At 42.2% G+C, this 18,537-nt stretch overlaps 1 protein-coding gene across 1 annotated transcript in view; it reads left to right on the forward strand.

Annotated features, from left to right (window-relative positions):
- The window catches only part of uvrag (UV radiation resistance associated gene), a 180,796-nt gene that overhangs the window by 149,145 nt on the left and 13,114 nt on the right, over positions 1–18,537 (forward strand). Inside the window, exon 14 of the mRNA XM_036594725.1 lies at positions 8,465–8,556. Coding sequence (XP_036450618.1) covers positions 8,465–8,556 — 92 coding nt within the window. The remainder of the gene's footprint in view (positions 1–8,464; positions 8,557–18,537) is intronic.

Below are 18,537 nucleotides of genomic sequence, written 5' to 3' on the forward strand. Positions count from 1 at the left end.
TCAACATGGCAAACATACTCATTCGTGCAACCCACTCATGCGTTCTTCTAGAATTAAGCCCAAACTTTTGTCCAGTGATGTACAAGGAGCAGAGTGCATGGGGAGCATAAAGGCAAAGGGAGGCCGAAGGTAGAGGGCGCGTTTTTGGAGAAAGATTCAAGGCAAATTTGTTTATCTAGCACCTTTTATACACTGTGGTCATTCCGAGTGCTTCACAAATGAGATAAAACAAAGATAATTCAGAATAAAATTAAAAAAGTAGAATAGAAACTAAAAACGCAATGTGACAATATTATTGTGATAAATTCGGTCACAATACAATATAATGCTTTTCTGAGGCATTTTATTTACTATCCAAAACCACCAGTGAACCTACACAAGTTTATATGGAATATTGATGATGGAAAATAGTAGAAATTAATAATCCGACTAATAGCTCAATCGGAATAGAATACGTCCAAGTCTACACCTCAGTCAGAATAGTCTAGTCTGATTGAGGCCATTCAGAATACAGTTTCTCTCCGACTGATCGAGGTGGGTAATCCTGTAAATAATCTGTTAAATAGAAGAATAATATCCGTGTAAACGCCTGTATCTGATTACATTCCCTATCGGAAAGTTTAAGTCCGTTCTGATCATGTTCGTCGCGTCATAGTGAAAGTTTATACCGTTCAACATGGCGGAGCAGAAACTGGTCAGCAGAGGAGACGAAGTTTATGCTCTGATCTTTAAAAGACGGCGGTGGGACGGACGTCCAGCTTATGTGTCTCAGAACACGACGTCTTCCTCTCGGCCTTCTTTAATAAGGACATGTGAAGGACGTTTTCCTGAGTCTGACATCATTTTAAAGTGATTAAAAACACAAGCGCTGCTCACTGCTGCTCATCTCACTCTGACCGGACTCACGTGATGCTGGTTGTGCCTGTAAACAGAGATTTTAATCAGATTGTTGAATAGAGTGCGAACTCTATTCTCCACAGTCTTAATCCATAATCGGAATGTATTCAATTGGATCTGCCACGTCTCGGACATCAGGCAGTGAATTCATAACCATTTCATGTAGGAACTTTCTGTGAGGGAGCTTTTAGAGGTGGACGTCTGGTTCCTATCACCACCACTGTGAACAATTCTGACTCTAAATTTCTCTAAAACGGAGCGTTTCACACCAAACCACTCTGAACCACTCTGTTTACATCTTAACCATTTAATTATGCAGAATTTAAAAAAATGTCCCTTTTAATACTGATGAATGGCTCTATTTGTAAATGTAATTGCAGGCTTGTTGAGGACCTACAGACGACCATATATAAAACCCTTTAAAGCTGTTGAAGAGCTCTGTTTCGAGTGACCTGAAAAGGCCTTTTTAGTCAGGACTCAGCTCCTCAGCGATGCGTCTGCAGGGCCTAAATGTAGACGTGAATGTGAGTGAGCGAGCTCAGGCCTGCTGGCCATGTGTTTTTCCCGCAAAGTAGTTTTTTTCCCCTCAGCTTATCAAAATATCCATCCTTGATTTGTATGTATTTGTGCGTCTCTGTCTTTCAGAGTTGAGTGTGTAGCTGAGCGGCTGATGTTCCTCTCTGAAACGCCGCTCTGCTGTGTGGACCATGTGAAATAAAGGCGCTCTGGGGACGCTTTAATCAGCGCAGAACAGAACGTGTTCCTCAGCCAGAGTTCTACCTGCTCTCTGTCTGTCAGCACAGAGTTCAGTTTAGAGCTAACAACGCTGAGAAAAACTCTGACACACTCATATTTCTCTCCTCTGTCTCTTTCTCACTCTGTCCTCCTCTCCTTTCCTCAGTTATGGTTCTCCATCTGTCCATTCCTTCCATTCCCCGTCTGTTCCAGCACACAGCTGATAGATCAATTGGCCAATATTGGCGCCCCGCAGAACGGCGAACGTCCGCCTGATAATTAGTGGTTTGTTTTAAAATGTTGTTTTTATTATGTAAACACTCTGTTTTAATCTTTAGCTCAGCTGTAGCCGCTTTTCTTGCATCTCTGACAAGAAACTTTTCCACTAAACTAAAACAGTTTCTTGTAAAATGTCTCAGTGTTTGATTTGTTCGAGGCTAAAGTCGCTTCTCATTCGCCAGCTTCGCTTTTGGTACCAGCTACTTCGTTCTCCACTGCAGATATAGCGCCACATGAATGTAGCTGGTTGTCGTAGCGACATCAGATGAAACTGCGGTGAAGTGAAGGAGACAAACGTTGTTCAGAAGAGGCTGATGGCAGCGAGACAAGACTGCTGACAAAAACAGGAGAGTTCGGGAGAAACCACATCAGAGTTTAGACGACGAGACGATTCTGGCTGCGCAAAGGCAACGCAAGAGGCTACGCTTGGGATCGGCTCTGCTCGCTTGGAACCTCAACAGAGGTGGTACTGTGTTTGACACACTGAAACGAGATCTGGAGGCAACAAGTCTGAGTCACACACGACTCGATTTTCTCTACAACTGTCCACTCAGACTGACCCAGTGTCTGCAGACTAGAGCCGACCAGCACAGACTTGGCCAGACTGAGACTCAAGGCTGAAATCAGGGTCAAAGTCATTTAATGTAACTTGGGCTTAACCTGCTTATAGAGAAGTAAACGTAAAGAGTCTGTTCTAGATAAGATAATCCCTCATTAGTCCCACAACGGGGCAATTCTCACAACATCGGGGAGATTCTACTGACTGTGGCTCCTGAGCCGTTACTGTGTTTTATTGTTGTGTATAGACGACAACACACTGACCACACGTTTACTCCAGAAAACACACTTCCTGTCTTAAACAATGCTCTGTGTCTGATCTGATGATGTCATTGTTCTGCTCGTCCTCGTGCTCTAGCTAATCTCAGGTTTCAGCTCACACGCCTAACTGCATTTTACTCTCACACACTCACTCACACACTCACACTCACACTCACTCACACTCACACTCACACACACTCACTCACACTCACACACACTCACACTCACACACACTCACTCACACACACACACACTCACACACACTCACACACACTCACTCACACTCACACACACTCACACTCACACACACTCACTCACACTCACACTCACACTCACTCACACACACACTCACACTCACTCACACTCACTCACACACACTCACACACTCACACACACTCACACTCACACACACTCACACTCACACTCACACACACACACTCACACTCACTCACACTCACACTCACACACACTCACACTCACTCACACTCACACACACTCACACTCACACACACTCACACTCACTCACACACACTCACACTCACACACACACACACTCACTCACACACACTCACACACACTCACACACACTCACTCACACTCACACACACTCACACACACTCAGGCCTTTTCCACATTAGTCCCGATAACCTGAGTCAGCTCCCAGGACCGATTCTGGGCTCGTTCACACTCTAGAATTCCATCTGAACTGTGGATCGATTGGTCAGCTCCATACGTCACTTTTCTGTGCCCAGGTTTGCAGAATGACCGGTACCTTCATCTGTTTGCTGCTTTTTATTATTTTGTTTGGATATAAACCCTCAAGTGGTGAAGAGCAGCACTGACTGTCTACCATCCTCCTCTCCCCCATCATGAAACTCGGAAAGGAGGACCAGAGATCGGTTCTCTGTTCTGCTCCCGGGCTCAAAAACAGCTTTCACACTTGACCAAACGTACCGAACTTACAGAGCAAGCGGACCTGGAAAGATCTCTAGTGTGAAAACGCCCACACACACACACACACTAACACACACACACACACTGACGCACTCACTGACGTACACACACGCTCTCACACTCACACACTCGTGCTCGCACACCCACCTTGTGAACATCTGGCTGCCCCCCAGTTCACATCTTTATAAACCCTGATCAATTACAGTCAGAGCTCAGAGCATACACAGCTACTATTACTGAGAGAGAGAGAGAGAGAGAGAGAAGGGGGGGAGAAAGAGAGAAAAAGAGAAGAAAGAGAGAGAAAAGAGCCAGAAGGGGAGGGAAGAGAGAAAAAGAGAAAAGAGAGACAGAATGGGAGAAGGAAGGAGAGAAGAGAGGGACAGAAGGGGGAGAGAGAGAAAAAGAGAGAAGAGAGATAGAAGGGAAGAGAAGAGGGAGAAAAAGAGGCCAAAGAGAGATGGGGGGGGGTGGCGAGAGAAAGAGAGAGAAAAAGAGAAAAGAGAGACAGAAACAGGGAGAGAGAAAAAGGACAGAGGAGAGAGGGTGGGGTGCGAGAGAAAAAGAGAGAGGGAGAGACATCAAATATGTAATATATATCAAATCGTTTTTGTTTCATTAATGTGTATTATTTTATGTTATTAATTATTGTTAATTGCCTTTAATATGCAGATACTTGTTGCAGTGCTTTTGTCATGTCAATAAAGCAAACTCGAACTTGAGAGAGAAAAGAGTGGGAGAGAGAGAGAGAGAGAGAGAGAGAGAGAGAGAGAGAGAGAGAGAGCATTATTAGCTGTGCTGAATAGACTGATCACACAGACATGTGTTTTGTGCCCTGTGTGTGATGCAGAGATCTGATCTGAACTGGAACTGTACTTACAGTGTGTGTGTGTGTGTGTGAGTGTGTGTGTGTGTGTGTGTGTGTGTGTGAGTGTGTGTGTGTGTGTGTGTGTGTGTGTGTGTGAGTGTGTGTGTGTGTGTGTGTGTGCTGATACATAAACAGTACACACTACAAACTCTCTCTCCCTCTCTCTCTCTCTCCCTCTCTCCCTCTCTCCCTCTCTCTGACCTGTAAGCCGGTCCGTGTTCTCCCTAAACATGTGCAGATGTAGAGAGTAAAACTGTCCCGTTAATCCAGCCGTCTTCGCTCCTGCGTGTGTATCTGTTTATATTTATTATTCTATTCCTGCGCGGCTCTCAGGGGCCACAGTTAAACCTCACGGCTCTAAATATCTGCATGTGTGTGTAGAGCCGAGTCTGTAACAGAGCCCTCTTATTCAGGTGAGCGAGTGGATCACAGATGGACTGCAGTGATGCACGAAATTACATTTCATTTGCCGTTTCTTTTGGTCCATTCATCATGAAATTTACACGCAATGTAAAGACCAACAGCCATTTTCAAATTATGTCAAAAACTGAAAAAAATGGAGATGAGATTTGTTCCGACAGCAGCGATATATGTATGATTTAGTACAGTGTCAATGTTTTTTTCTCTATATTGTTAATAAATACATACTTTTTTGTTCATAATTATGAGCACAAATTAAAAGAACGGTGGGTATCTGAACTGGAAGTGTCTGAACGCTTGTTTCACTGCTGTATTTCTTAACCGGCCCCCTCACAACCCCCCCCCAGGAGGAATAAGCTTTTTTAATAGCACTTTATCAAAAGCAGCGTGGGTCTGAAGGAAAGGGGCTCTGCTCCAGCTCACCGTTGGTGCTGAAACAGTGCTAGCAGCGCTAGGCTAACTCTGCCGTTTATTCAGGATTAAAGTAAACCTCCAGCTTTGGAGGTGAAGACGGTGCAGTTGGATCCACATGTGGACCAGTGAGAAGTCCATATATATATATAATTTCCAGTCAAAACATACAACTAAAAATTACTAAAAATTAAATAGATAAATAGATTAAATTTATTAAGAGCGGTCTTGTTGTTCAGTATTGCATGTTATCAGATACATGTGATATTCTGTCATATGTGATATAAATGTATAGTTCAGTTCTACAGTGTTTTATTGCCGTGAATGTTACACGTTACATCATAGATAAATCAACTACCGTCAATATAAACAGGAGGAAAAAGAGAGAGGCAGGAGGCGGAGTCTCTCCATCAGGACACAATAGTGAGTAGCTGTTGTCTGGATGCCAGTTTCATTTGTATAGTCCTTCACTCAGGTCAGCGGTTTTGTCCCAGGAGGACTGGTGTCTGAGGATGGGAAATGGAGGCATGGTTTCATGCTCTTCCTCTTTTCATCGGATCCAGATGTTTCTCTCCGTCTGTAAGGGAGGCAGAAGCTGTGAGGGGGCTGAGTCTGAGGCTGTAGAAGCTGTAGATGCTGTAGATGTTGAGATCTGGGCTTGTCCAGCGCTTTACGGGGCTGTAAATGCTTAAAATTGTCATGTGGAGATAAATCCAGCCAGCGTGAAGAAAGGTGCGATCTTGTCCGCTGTAACAGTTTCTGCATGTGTGCTGGACCGCGATGTGGCCAGCGCACAAAGTATCCCTCCTCCGGGCCCCGGAATAATTTAATAAATATTCGTCCAGATTAAAGAGAGATGGAGGCCGTAACGTACGGAGTCTGAGGCGCTGGTGTTAAGACGTATTAGTTTAAAACTTTGGGGAACACATGAAAAATGATTGGTTCATGTCCTCTGTCAATGGCTGTCTGTGCCGAACGTGCTCGATATCTTTACCATCTGTACGGAGGAAGCCGGAGTGTGATGGGTTCAGCTTCTGGTGGCTCGCCGCCTGAACGTGTACGTAGAAACGCTGGAATCTCTCGAATTCCTCAGCGTGCTGTGTGATGTGACTGAGCGTCTGAGGGCAAATCTGCTGCTACTGTGGATCCGGAAGCTTCCTCGGCGTCTTTCAGCAGCTTCTCGCCTGGCGGGGGGGCCAGGACGCACATACGATACGATGTAATCGCGATACCTGGGCTGTGATTGTTGTGATACTTTAGATTTGTGATATGCTAAGTGTTCATAGATGACTGTTTACTTTAAGTGGGACTGGGCGATACGGCAGAACTAAAATATCACATTTGCACTTTGGACGATATTTAGTTAAGTTGGAAATCTTGGAATACAATGAGTGTGTTTACATGCAGTTAATAATCCAATTATAATCAGATTCTTGCATTTATCTGATTATTCAAATGGTCCTGTAAATAGCACGCTCTGATTTCTTAGATCGCAGTAAGGTCTAGAAATCTGATTAAGAAATCTGATAAAGAGGCTGGATTTTAGCTCAGTAATCAGATGTATGTAAACTCTTACTCTAATTTCTTTCGGATTTCTCGGTCTGCGCATGTGTGAAAACAGACGGTGGTACCGGAAATAAGTGAGCAGCGTCGCCGCAGCTAAACACTTTTAGAGTGACGCTGAAACCAAATACGTTCTCGACAGAATGAAGGATTTAAATATTCTTCATTTTCTAGATGATGTTCATATTTTCAAGTAAAGCTGCGTGTTTAAAAAAACGTTAGATTAACAGAGAGTTTATTGGCTGGTTGTAAAGCAGAAATCTGATTACTGTCTGACTCATGTAGACCCGGAGTTTCCCCATTATCTGATTACTCAAGTGCATGTAAACGCATTGATCGGATTACTGACAAATTCTGATTTTCTTCAGTTATCCTGTAGGTTTACTAAGTGCATGTAAACACACTCACTGACTTTTATTCTACAATACTGCAGTATGTCCAATTAAACTGCATTAGTTATGCTCTTCTAATTAAACATGCAGATGGTCATTGTTCTTTAAGCCATGATGTGCTCAGAAAAGCATATTATAACAATTTAATGACACAATAACGATTGATTGGTATATCAATGATGTCACAATCACCATTCTGGCAGGCAAAATCAAGTTCATTCAGCCGTGCTGTGGCTGTTTGTAATGAGATTAAGCCGAAACTAATCCAGCACTTTTTTGAATCTCATTTTTAAAGCATATTAACTGATACATTTGAGTCCATTGACTTGATTTTATTTGATTTGTTGCTGTAGTGATAATAGATGAAAGCTGAAATCTAATTGGCTGAGATTTCACGCTGCGTCATTTTGTTTGTGTCCCAAACCGCACTCATTAGTGCAGTAGGTGAAGTACAGAAGTGTGTGTTTGGGATGCGGCGTTAGATCAGCCAGTGAGACGTGATTGACAGCTGCTGTGCTGTGCTGCTCGTTAGCTGCTCATTAAACACCTGCTAGTGAAAGTTTGAGGGGTTGTTGATTATGGAGCTGTTATTGAGGTAAATTGATGCATTTACTGGGGTAAATTAATGCATTTATTGAGAAATATTAATGCAGCTATTGAGGTAAATTGATGCATTTATATATATATATATATATATATATATATATATATATATATATATATATATTTATCAGTTGATGCTTTATATATCAGTGTTTGAGCTAAAGTTGACAGAAATGCTTCAAAATAGTTTGGTGAGTGTGAGTAAACACCACATAACATTGTAAATCCTATAGATGCCCCAGCATTGTTACAGCTGTGGTAATTGGACAAACAAAGGCTAATTACAGAGAGGAAGTTTGTTGTGGTTAATGTTAGAACCCTGAGGGAGTCTCTAATGATGATGGCTCTCCACTAACTACTATTGTAAAAGCGAGAGCCGTGGTTAAAGTGGTATCGGAAAGTATTGATTTAATGACTCTAGGCTGGGTCAGTCATTCAGGACGAGCATGTAGATGTTTGCAGCCCACCCTGAACATCGCTGGATTACGGTTCTAACATCTGGTTCCTTTTGCTTCTGTCTCCACAGCTACGGTACCAGCATGGCCTCTCCACACCGGACCTGCGGCAGACTCTGCCGAACCTGAAGAACTTTCTAGAACACGGGCTGCTGGTCAGATGGTGAGTGCTGTGGATCCCACATGCTTTGCTCTGTGTTCTGTTGTTCTTCATTTTTATTTCTTTTTTTATGCATTTCAGTTTCCAGACACCGACCAATGAAATGGTGTCTTAAAAATACGTCTTATAATTTGTATGTAAATATAGGCATCTGTCTGTTTAACTGCCCATCAGACTCACCTCTCTATCTGTCTGTCTGTCTATCTGTCTATCTGACTATCTATCTGTCTATCTGACTATCTATCCATCTATCTGTCTGTCTATCTATCTATCTATCTATCTATCTATCTATCTGTGTCTATCTAGCTGTCTGTCTAGCTGTCTATCTATGTCTGTCTATCTGTCTGTCTATCTATCTGTCTGTCTATCTATCTGTCTATCCATCTGTCTGTCTGTCTATCCATCTGTCTGTCTGTCTGCCTATCTGTCTGTCTGTCTATCTGTCTGTCTATCTGTCTATCTGATGTGTGGAGTCTAGTAACTCATATGTTGCTCTCATAGGTTTATACTGTATTTATTGGTGAAGCTGTTGTGTGAGACTGAAGTCCCTGTAAGATAAATGTACATGTACTGTGCTACAGTAGAGTCAGTAGAGCTGTGTATGAGCTGTGTATGAGGTGTATATGAGGTGTGTATGAGCTGTGTATGAGCTGTATATGAGCTGTGTATGAGCTGTGTATGAGCTGTGTATGAGCCGTGTATGAGGTGTGTATGAGCTATGTATGAGGTGTATATGAGCTGTGTATGAGCTGTGTATGAGCCGTGTATGAGCCGTGTATGAGGTGTATATGAGCCGTGTATGAGCTGTGTATGAGCCGTGTATGAGCTGTGTATGAGGTGTATATGAGCTGTGTATGAGCTGTGTATGAGGTGTATATGAGCCGTGTATGAGCCGTGTATGAGGTGTATATAAAGTTTATTACAGTGAATGTGGGTAATTCCCATGGCTAGGTGTGTAGATGGACAGTCCGAGACCGGCCCGCGACCTTTCCGACAGGGCTTTGATCCGGCCGCTGCGTCAGGGTTCAGCGCTCGTTCTGCATGTTAATTTAATAATCTGTGTTTTGGGAAGGAAGGAGGCCAGGTTAAATAAAGCGGCTCAAACGTCCTCCAAACGTCCTCCAAACCGCTCCTAATGTGGCGGGGAAGTGTTTAAGGAGGAACAGATGAAATGAAGCGCAACCTCTCGACCTCTGCAGCATCCTGCAAGGCAGGAAGTGGAAGTCCAGCAGCTTTCATGGCTACAGGGGCCCACACACATAATTACGTACCTAATGGACACATTTTATAAAGTTTATGAAGGCAACCGACATCATATGTATACAACCCTGTGTTGTCCTGTTACTGTCAGATTATGAAGTCTGCACATGTTGCAGATTCATACTGGGTTAAAGTCACAGGTTTCTCCCAGAAAACTAGTCCAGCTCCAGTGGGGCTTAAGAGAAGTTCTGATATCCATTTCAGGACTTTTATGTATGTGAATTTCCAGCCACCAATCAATAAGATGGTGTCATAAGAACACATCTTAAAATCTGGGCGTCTGTCTGTTTACCTGTTTAACTGTCCCTCAGACCCACCATCTACTAGTCTGTCTTTCTGTCTGTCTGTCTGCCTGTCTGCCTGTAACACATGCTATCTTGGCAAAACATCTTAAATCTATTCAATGAATCTGACATTTTCCGTTAAAAGATTGTTGTAAGAAAATTATGAGATTATTCCAGTTGTTTGTGGATGTTTGTGCTTGTTTAATCAAAATGAAACAATAGAAAGGAAAAATAAACATTCACTAGATAGAATTATTTAAAACAAGTAATAACATGACAATATTCTTATAGAAACAGAATAATGGGAAATATTTAATATATTGCCAATATTTCGGGTCATTTCACTTGGCACCGTTCATCTTTTATTTTCTTTCTTTCTTTTTCTCACTCTGACCGTCGATCTGTCTGCCTATTGAATTTATTTATCTATTTGTCTATCTATCTGTCTGTCTGTCTGTCTGTCTACCTGTCTGTCTACCTGTCTGTCTATCCGTTAGCTCCAACAGGGCTTTAGATAAGTTCTGAAGTCCACATATGTAGGGCTGTATAATATCACTGTTGTCGGAAGAAAACCTCTCCATTTTTGTCGTTTTTCAGTTTTTATCATAATTTGAAAGTGCCTGTTGCTCTTTACATTGTGTGTACATTTCATGATGAATGGACCAAAAGAAACGACCCAAAACGACTTGGGGAAGACGTCTGGTTCCATTGACTTACATTAGGAGTGAAGTATGTTTTTCCTTCTCCTGTAAAGTTACCATATAGGAAGTACAAGGTTTTGTTCCGACAGCAGTGATATGTAATAATGCAAGAAAAGGAAATAATTTTGGTCAGAAAGATGGAGGCCAGTCATCAGATGCTGATTTGATGAAGAGTACAGATAATATTGGGCTTCCTCGACACACTGACATAAAATCAGTACTTACTGTATTAGTGGTATTTGTATTTATTCTAATATTAGTGGTGCTATAAGCAAATAAAACACACTGTCCAGATAAAAAGCTGTTTACTTTTAATTCAGATACCTAAAACCTTTGCAAAGCACTGTAGTTTATCTTGGTAAATGTTTTGCTCCTTTTTGTTTATATTCAAATATCACTATATGAAATACTAAAACACTCCAGCCGTGATGTAAACTCAGACGGCCACACCCCTCCCCAGTAAACAGTTCTGCTTTGGTGCTCACTGTGTAAAAACGTCAGCTGTAAAGAATAAGTTTCCCTTTTTTAAGCCCCTTGTTGAGTTACCGCGAGCCGAACTCGGTGGATTTCGCTCCTGACCGTGTCGGACGGACGTTCTGGGCCGCAGGGGAAGCTCGGCTGAACGCTGAAACGCATTCCTTTCATTTTACGTTAGTTGCAGATTTCTTTTATTGCCCTTCCGTATCGCTCCCCCGCCTCCGTCCTGCGAAAAAGCCTAAATTCAGATTCTGTTTCCAGCACGAGGGGCCAGAGGCATGAAATACTGCGGCATAAAAACCTGCAGCACAGAAACTGCAGGGAGTTAACCTGAACATCGCAGACAAACGGCCTGATATTCTGTCTTTAACCTGAACATCGCAGACAAACGGCCTGATATTCTGTCTTTAACCTGAACATCGCAGACAAACGGCCTGATATTCTGCCTTTAACCTGAACACAGCAGACAAACGGCCTGATATTCTGTCTTTAACCTGAACACAGGTTTAATAATTAATTTTTACACTGCAAAAAATGATATCTTAACCTGAGTAATCATCTTAAATTTAGTCTAAATATCTAATATTTCTCATTTTGAGATGGCTGCATGAATATTTTAAGACTGTATAACTTTTTTCTAAATGTTTTTTACTTGTTTAGAGAAAGTTTATTAAGTAAAATGATCTCACTGTATTGGCAGATAATTTTGCTGGTTTTATGCACATTTTTTTAAAACAAGAAAATTTTCTGGCAATATAGTGAGATCACTTTACTGAATAAAACTGTATGGCCCGTCCGGACAGGCCTAAAATCACAGAGAAACACTGGTTATAATTACATTACCCTCCTCAGTAACCTTTATTTGTTTAGAACAGCACTTATGTTGGAATGAATGGAAATAAAATGAATATAATAAATAGTTTATGTATGGCCACATCCCCTCGAGGAAGCCCAGTATTGTTTGTATTTATCATCCACTACCTGCTTTATCTAATCAATGCTTGCTTTAATGAAAGTGTGCTGCTGAATTCACCCAGCCAGATCAGAACCTTTTTACTGAGAGTGTTTGTGTACGTTGTTCCGTCCTGGAAGCTGTGGAAATGACCCCTCTGGTCTCTGTGTAGCTCCGTATGGGTTATTTCATAGGTTTGATGTCCTCACTGTTATTCGAAAGTGTGGACGAGGGTGAAAACTAAGGAAAGTCCTTCATGAATAGGTGTATCCAAATGTTCGACAGCAGGGAGGCAACAGATCTCTGCTTTGTTCTCCCAGAGAATTAGAGCCAGGATTTATCCACATGTTGGGAAAACATGGATTCTTTTCCTCCTCTGTTGAGGGAGATATGTGCACATGTTCTGTGTTTCACAGATGAATTGCTCAATCCTCCTTATTAACGTTTGATCTGTTTACCTCCTCTGGAGTCCACGGTCTGCGCTCTCTTCTCGGAAATTCCTAATTATCCGACTGACCCGGAGCTTCACTCGCTCTTGTCAGCACAATTCCACAGTCCTCTATGGGAGCCACATCTGATTGCTCACATGCAGGGCAATGTGGCTTCTACTGTTTCATTTAAAAAGCCTCTAGAATGATCCACACAGTCACTCTGACAGACTGTAATACACTACAGGAAGTGTAGGGGTCGATATGGCTTCTACTGTTTCATTTAAAAAGCTCTATAATGTTCATATGATCCACACAGTCACTCTGACAGACTGTAATACACTACAGGAAGTGTAGGGGGCGATATGGCTTCTACTGTTTCATTTAAAAAGCTCTATAATGTTCATATGATCCACACAGTCACTCTGACAGACTGTAATACACTACAGGAGGTGTAGGGGGCGATATGGCTTCTACTGTTTCATTTAAAAAGCCTCTATAATGTTCATATGATCCACACAGTCACTCTGACAGACTGTAATACACTACAGGAAGTGTAGGGGGCGATATGGCTTCTACTGTTTCATTTAAAAAGCTCTATAATGTTCATATGATCCACACAGTCACTCTGACAGACTGTAATACACTACAGGAAGTGTAGGGGGCGATATGGCTTCTACTGTTTCATTTAAAAAGCTCTATAATGTTCATATGATCCACACAGTCACTCTGACAGACTGTAATACACTACAGGAAGTGTAGGGGGCGATATGGCCTCTACTGTTTCATTTAAAAAGCTCTATAATGTTCATATGATCCACACAGTCACTCTGACAGACTGTAATACACTACAGGAAGTGTAGGGGGCGATATGGCTTCTACTGTTTCATTTAAAAAGTGCTCTATAATGCTCTCTGTAGAGAGAGTGAAGGAGGGGCGAGCGAGGTTTGCTACTGCTGTGTTAATGGCTCATCCTGTGGAGTTCAAACCCAACATGTGATACAGACTCTTCTACATTCTTATTTGTGGCTGAGCACCGCAGGACTGTAGCAGGGTCAGAGCCTCTCTCTCTCTCTCTCTCTCTCTCTCTCTCTCTTCTCTCTCTCTCTCTCTCTCTCTCTCTCTCTCTCTCTCTGGTTAGTGTGGTTTAAATAATGTCTTCTGTTTTGATTTCTCCACTCGATGTGGGTTCTGTCCCACTGCATCAAATCACGGCTGATATTTTCCCCAGTAACCTTAGTTTTCTCTCATTCTGGTATAATGAAAATAATTGACACTTTCACTATTTTTACACTGTCACTCTTTATTATTACTGTCACTATTTAGTAGCAGACATAGAAGTACATACAAAGCTAAAGTCAGTCAGTCAGTCCATCAGCCTTTATTGACTCAGACTCATTTACAGTGCACTGAGTGTTCTACCAAAAACAGGAGAAGAGTAAATATAATTCTGTAATAAAAGTGTAATAAAGAAAATGAAATAAACCTTAAGGTTACAGTTAAAACAGTACAGAAGACAAACTAAAGCTGAGGCACTTTAATGCAAAAAAAATCAAATCAAGCAAATAAAATAATTTAAAATTAAGAATTAAAAAAATCTAATAAAACTGAAAGAGATTAAAAATGAAGACAGTAAACCAAAATAAAGGCAAAAAAAGATAAAGTAGTAAAAAAGAGGAAAATAATAATGAACTACAAAATAACTGCAGTCTACTAAAAACCAAAATCAACTTAAATAAATAAAAAAATAAAATAAATTAAACACTAAAATCAACTAAAAATGAAATTCAGTTAATCACAGAAAACCTCAATTAAAATCAAGTAGAAACTAAAATCAACTAAAACCTACAATCAACTAAAAACTAAAATAAGCTAAAAATAAACTAAAAACGTGAAGCAACAAAACTTTATGATCAACTAAAAACTAAAATCCACTAAAAAACAAAGAACTCGGATCAACTAATAAATAAACTACGATCAGCTAAACCTGTGACCGTCTCAGGCTGAGTGGGCGTGGTTTCCGTACGGCGGTGATCTCTGGCCGGTTGAGCGTTGGCGGTGACCGGCTGCCCGCGCTCCCGCTATCACTAAACAGTTCTGGCAGTTTAATTGTCTGATAGCTGAATATGTTGATTAATCACTCCTGGTGGGTTCTGAGAAATTTCCCATTACAGTTTCATAATCCCAGCATGTCATATATATTTTATGGCCAGATGTTTGCAGCAGCGTTCTTCAGCAGCAGAAACCTGAAGAGAACAATGGGCTGGACGGGGGTCTGTATCAGTGGGCTTGGTCTCCAGATCATTTTTCAGAAGAGCGCACACACAGTCGCAGTATCAGGCAGTGAATCAGAGAGCTTTCTGCTCCGACTCGTCCGTGGTGGAATGAAGCATCTCTGAGGACACAGCGTTGCTTCACATCTGCATGAGCCTTGTCTCAGAGTTTCCGCAGTGTTCCTGCAGTGTTCCTGCTGTCTCTGCAGTGTCTCTGTAGTCTTTCTGCAATGTCTCTGCAGTGTCTCTGTAGTGTCTCTGTAGTGTCTCTGCAGTGTCTCTGCAGTGTCTCTGCAGTGTCTCTCTAGTGCTTGTGCAGTGTCTCTGCAGTGTCTCTCTAGTGTTTGTGCAGTGTCTCTGCAGTGTCTCTATAGTGTTTGTGCACTGTCTCTGTAGTGTTCCTGCAGTGTGTCTGTAGTGTTTCTGCAGTGTCTCTGTAGTGTTCCTGCAGTGTCTCTGTAGTGTTTCTGCAGTCTCTGCAGTGTCTCTGTAGTGTTTCTGCCGTGTCTCTGTGGTGTTTGTGCAGTGTCTCTGTAGTGTTTGTGCAGTGTCTCTGTAGTGTTTGTGCAGTGTCTCTGTAGTGTCCCTGCAGTGTTTGTGCAGTGTCTCTGTAGTGTTTCTGCAGTGTCTCTATGATGTGTGTGCAGTGTCTCTGTAGTGTTTCTGCAGTGTTTGTGCAGTGTCTCTGTAGTGTTTGTGCAGTGTCTCTGTAATGTTTGTGCAGTGTCTCGTGTTTATGCAGTGTTTCTGCATTGTCTCTGCAGTGTCTCTGCAGTGTCTCTGTAGTGTCTCTGCAGTGTTCCTGCTGTCTCTGCAGTGTTTCTGCAGTCTCTGCAGTGTCTCTGTAGTGTTCCTGCTGTCTCTGCAGTGTCTCTGTAGTGTTCCTGCAGTGTTTGTGCAGTGTCTCTGTAGTGTATGTGCAGTGTCTCTGCATTCTCTTCAGTGTTTCTGCAGTGTCTCTGTAGTGTTTCTGCAGTGTCTCTGTAGTGTTTCTGCAGTGTCTCTATGATGTGTGTGCAGTATCTCTGTAGTGTTTCTGCAGTGTTTCTGCAGTGTCTCTGTATTGTTTGCAGTGTCTCTGTAATGTTTGTGCAGTGTCTCGTGTTTGTGCAGTGTTTCTGCAGTGTTTGTGCAGTGTCTCTGTAGTGTTTCTGCAGTGTCTCTGTAGTGTTTGTGCAGTGTCTCGTGTTTGTGCAGTGTTTCTGCAGTGTTTGTGCAGTCTCTGTAGTGTTTCTGCAGTGTCTCTGCTTTGTCTCTTCAGTGTTTCTGCAGTGTTTGTGCAGTGTCTCTGTAGTGTTTGTGCGGTGTCTCTGTAGTGTTTGTGCGGTGTCTCTTCAGTGTTGCTGCAGTGTCTCTGCAGTGTCTCTGTGGTGTCTCTGCAGTGTTTCATGGTAATGATATCTTAATTAATTAATTAAAAGACGCATGCAAACTTTGTAGTTTTGGTGTTCATTAACATACATATGTTCTCCTAAACTATTTGGTTTTCATGCAAATGTTATTGAAGATCCGTGTTATACGCAGTTTACCTTCAGTTTGATTGTATATTTATGAAAGTTTTATGAATTAAGCTCAATGTATGTATCTAATCTGTATTATTCTGGGACCCTCTGCCTTCTTTTGCCTTCTAAAACATCCAACTCTGCATTCAGCGCTGGAGATCTATGCCCACCGTCCAGCCAGAAGAGTAAAACCACTCTGCCACCACAGTTGATACCATTACAGTAAATGGTCTCACAGCAAACAGCCTTGACAGGGTTTGCTTTGGTGTCCAGAACAGCCCTCCTACTGTAGCAGATAATCACAAAAGGCTGCTCCTCCGGACTCTTCACAGAGAACCTCCAGTGTCTCCGTGTTCTTCTCCATTTCATACCGTCTTAAGTGGAGAAAAAGAGGAGCTGTATCAGTGGCAGCACATCAAAGCCAGGCGTATTTGTGTTCGAGAGTTTCTGTGTGGTTTGAGCCGGGTGTGTGACCCACATCGCAGTTGAGAAGGAGTTTGGATGAAGCCCAGAAAATATTTGGCTTTGCGAATTCCAGGACTAGTTGGAAAATCCTGGACTAATATTTAGTGTGTGTATGTGTTTTTATGGATGTGTCTTTTTCTCTTTATGGGGATCAGATCCTCCCAGGATGATGAGAACAGGAACATGTGGTGCTGGGGGGACATTTGGCTACTGTCGATGAGAAAAATGCTCCCACCTCAAAACCTGCAGCGTTTATTATTGTTATTGTTTTGATGGCCGAGGTTAAGGGTCGGGTCGGGTTAGGTGAAGCCATATCTGTAGTTTCCACTGGAGACGGGAGATTTTTCAAAATCCAGTTTTTTGTCCTGAACACTTAAAGTGATATAAGGTTTGTGGGGAAATCTGTAAATAGTGCAAACCTACTTTTTCACTGCCACTCAGGCATATATGGAGCAATGCACTAAAAACTATTTCCATGGTTACACTGCATCCATTTCCATGGTTACACTGCACCCATTTCCATGGTCACACTACACCCATTTCCATGGTCACACTACACCCATTTCCATGGTTACACTGCACCTATTCCCATGGTTACACTACATGCATTTCCATGGTCACACTACACCCGTTTCCATGGTTACACTACAACCATTTCCATGGTTACACTGCACCAATTCCCATGGTTACACTGCACCCATTTCCATGGTTACACTGCACCCATTTCCATGGTTACACTGCACCTATTCCCATGGTTACACAACATGCATTTCCATGGTCACACTACACCCGTTTCCTTGGTTACACTACAACCATTTCCATGGTTACACTGCACCTATTCCCATGGTTACACTACACCTATTTCAATGGTTACACTGCACCCATTTCCATGGTTACACTGCACCCATTTCCATGGTTACACTGCATCCATTTCCATGATTACACTACACCCATTTCCATGGTCACACTACATGCATTTCCATGGTCACACTGCACCCATTTCCATGGTTACACTGCACCTATTCCCATGGTTACACAACATGCATTTCCATGGTCACACACCATTTCCATGGTTACACTGCATCCATTTCCATGATTACACTACACCTATTTCCATGGTTACACTACACCCATTTCCATGGTCACACTACACCCATTTCCATAGTTACACTGCATTCATTTCCATGGTCACACTACACTCATGTACATGGTTTCACCACTCGTACTTCCATGGGTACACTACACTCATTTCAATGGTTACACTACACCTATTCCAATGGTTACACTGCATCCATTTCCATGGTTACACTACACCTATTTTCATGGTTACACTACACCCATTTCAGTGATTACATTAGCTCTGCACTTTTTCCTATGGTTATGCTACACCTATTTCTCTTATCCTACAGCCTTTTCCATGGTTACACAACATCAGTTTCCATGGTTACACAACACCCATTTCTGTGCCACATCTACTTACGTAGTTCCATTACACTCATTTCTACAGAAGACCATGAAAACAGAGGACAACACTCACAAGCCAGTAAAGAAATAAACACAGAAAAGGTTTTCGAGAAAAGTGAGCTCTCTGACGCAGCGCGGTTTGGGGTGTTGAGGCTACAGTTTGTGTGCAGCTGATTTG

Source organism: Colossoma macropomum, unplaced genomic scaffold (genome assembly GCF_904425465.1).
Source record: "Colossoma macropomum unplaced genomic scaffold, Colossoma_macropomum, whole genome shotgun sequence".
Classification (NCBI taxonomy): domain Eukaryota; kingdom Metazoa; phylum Chordata; class Actinopteri; order Characiformes; family Serrasalmidae; genus Colossoma; species Colossoma macropomum.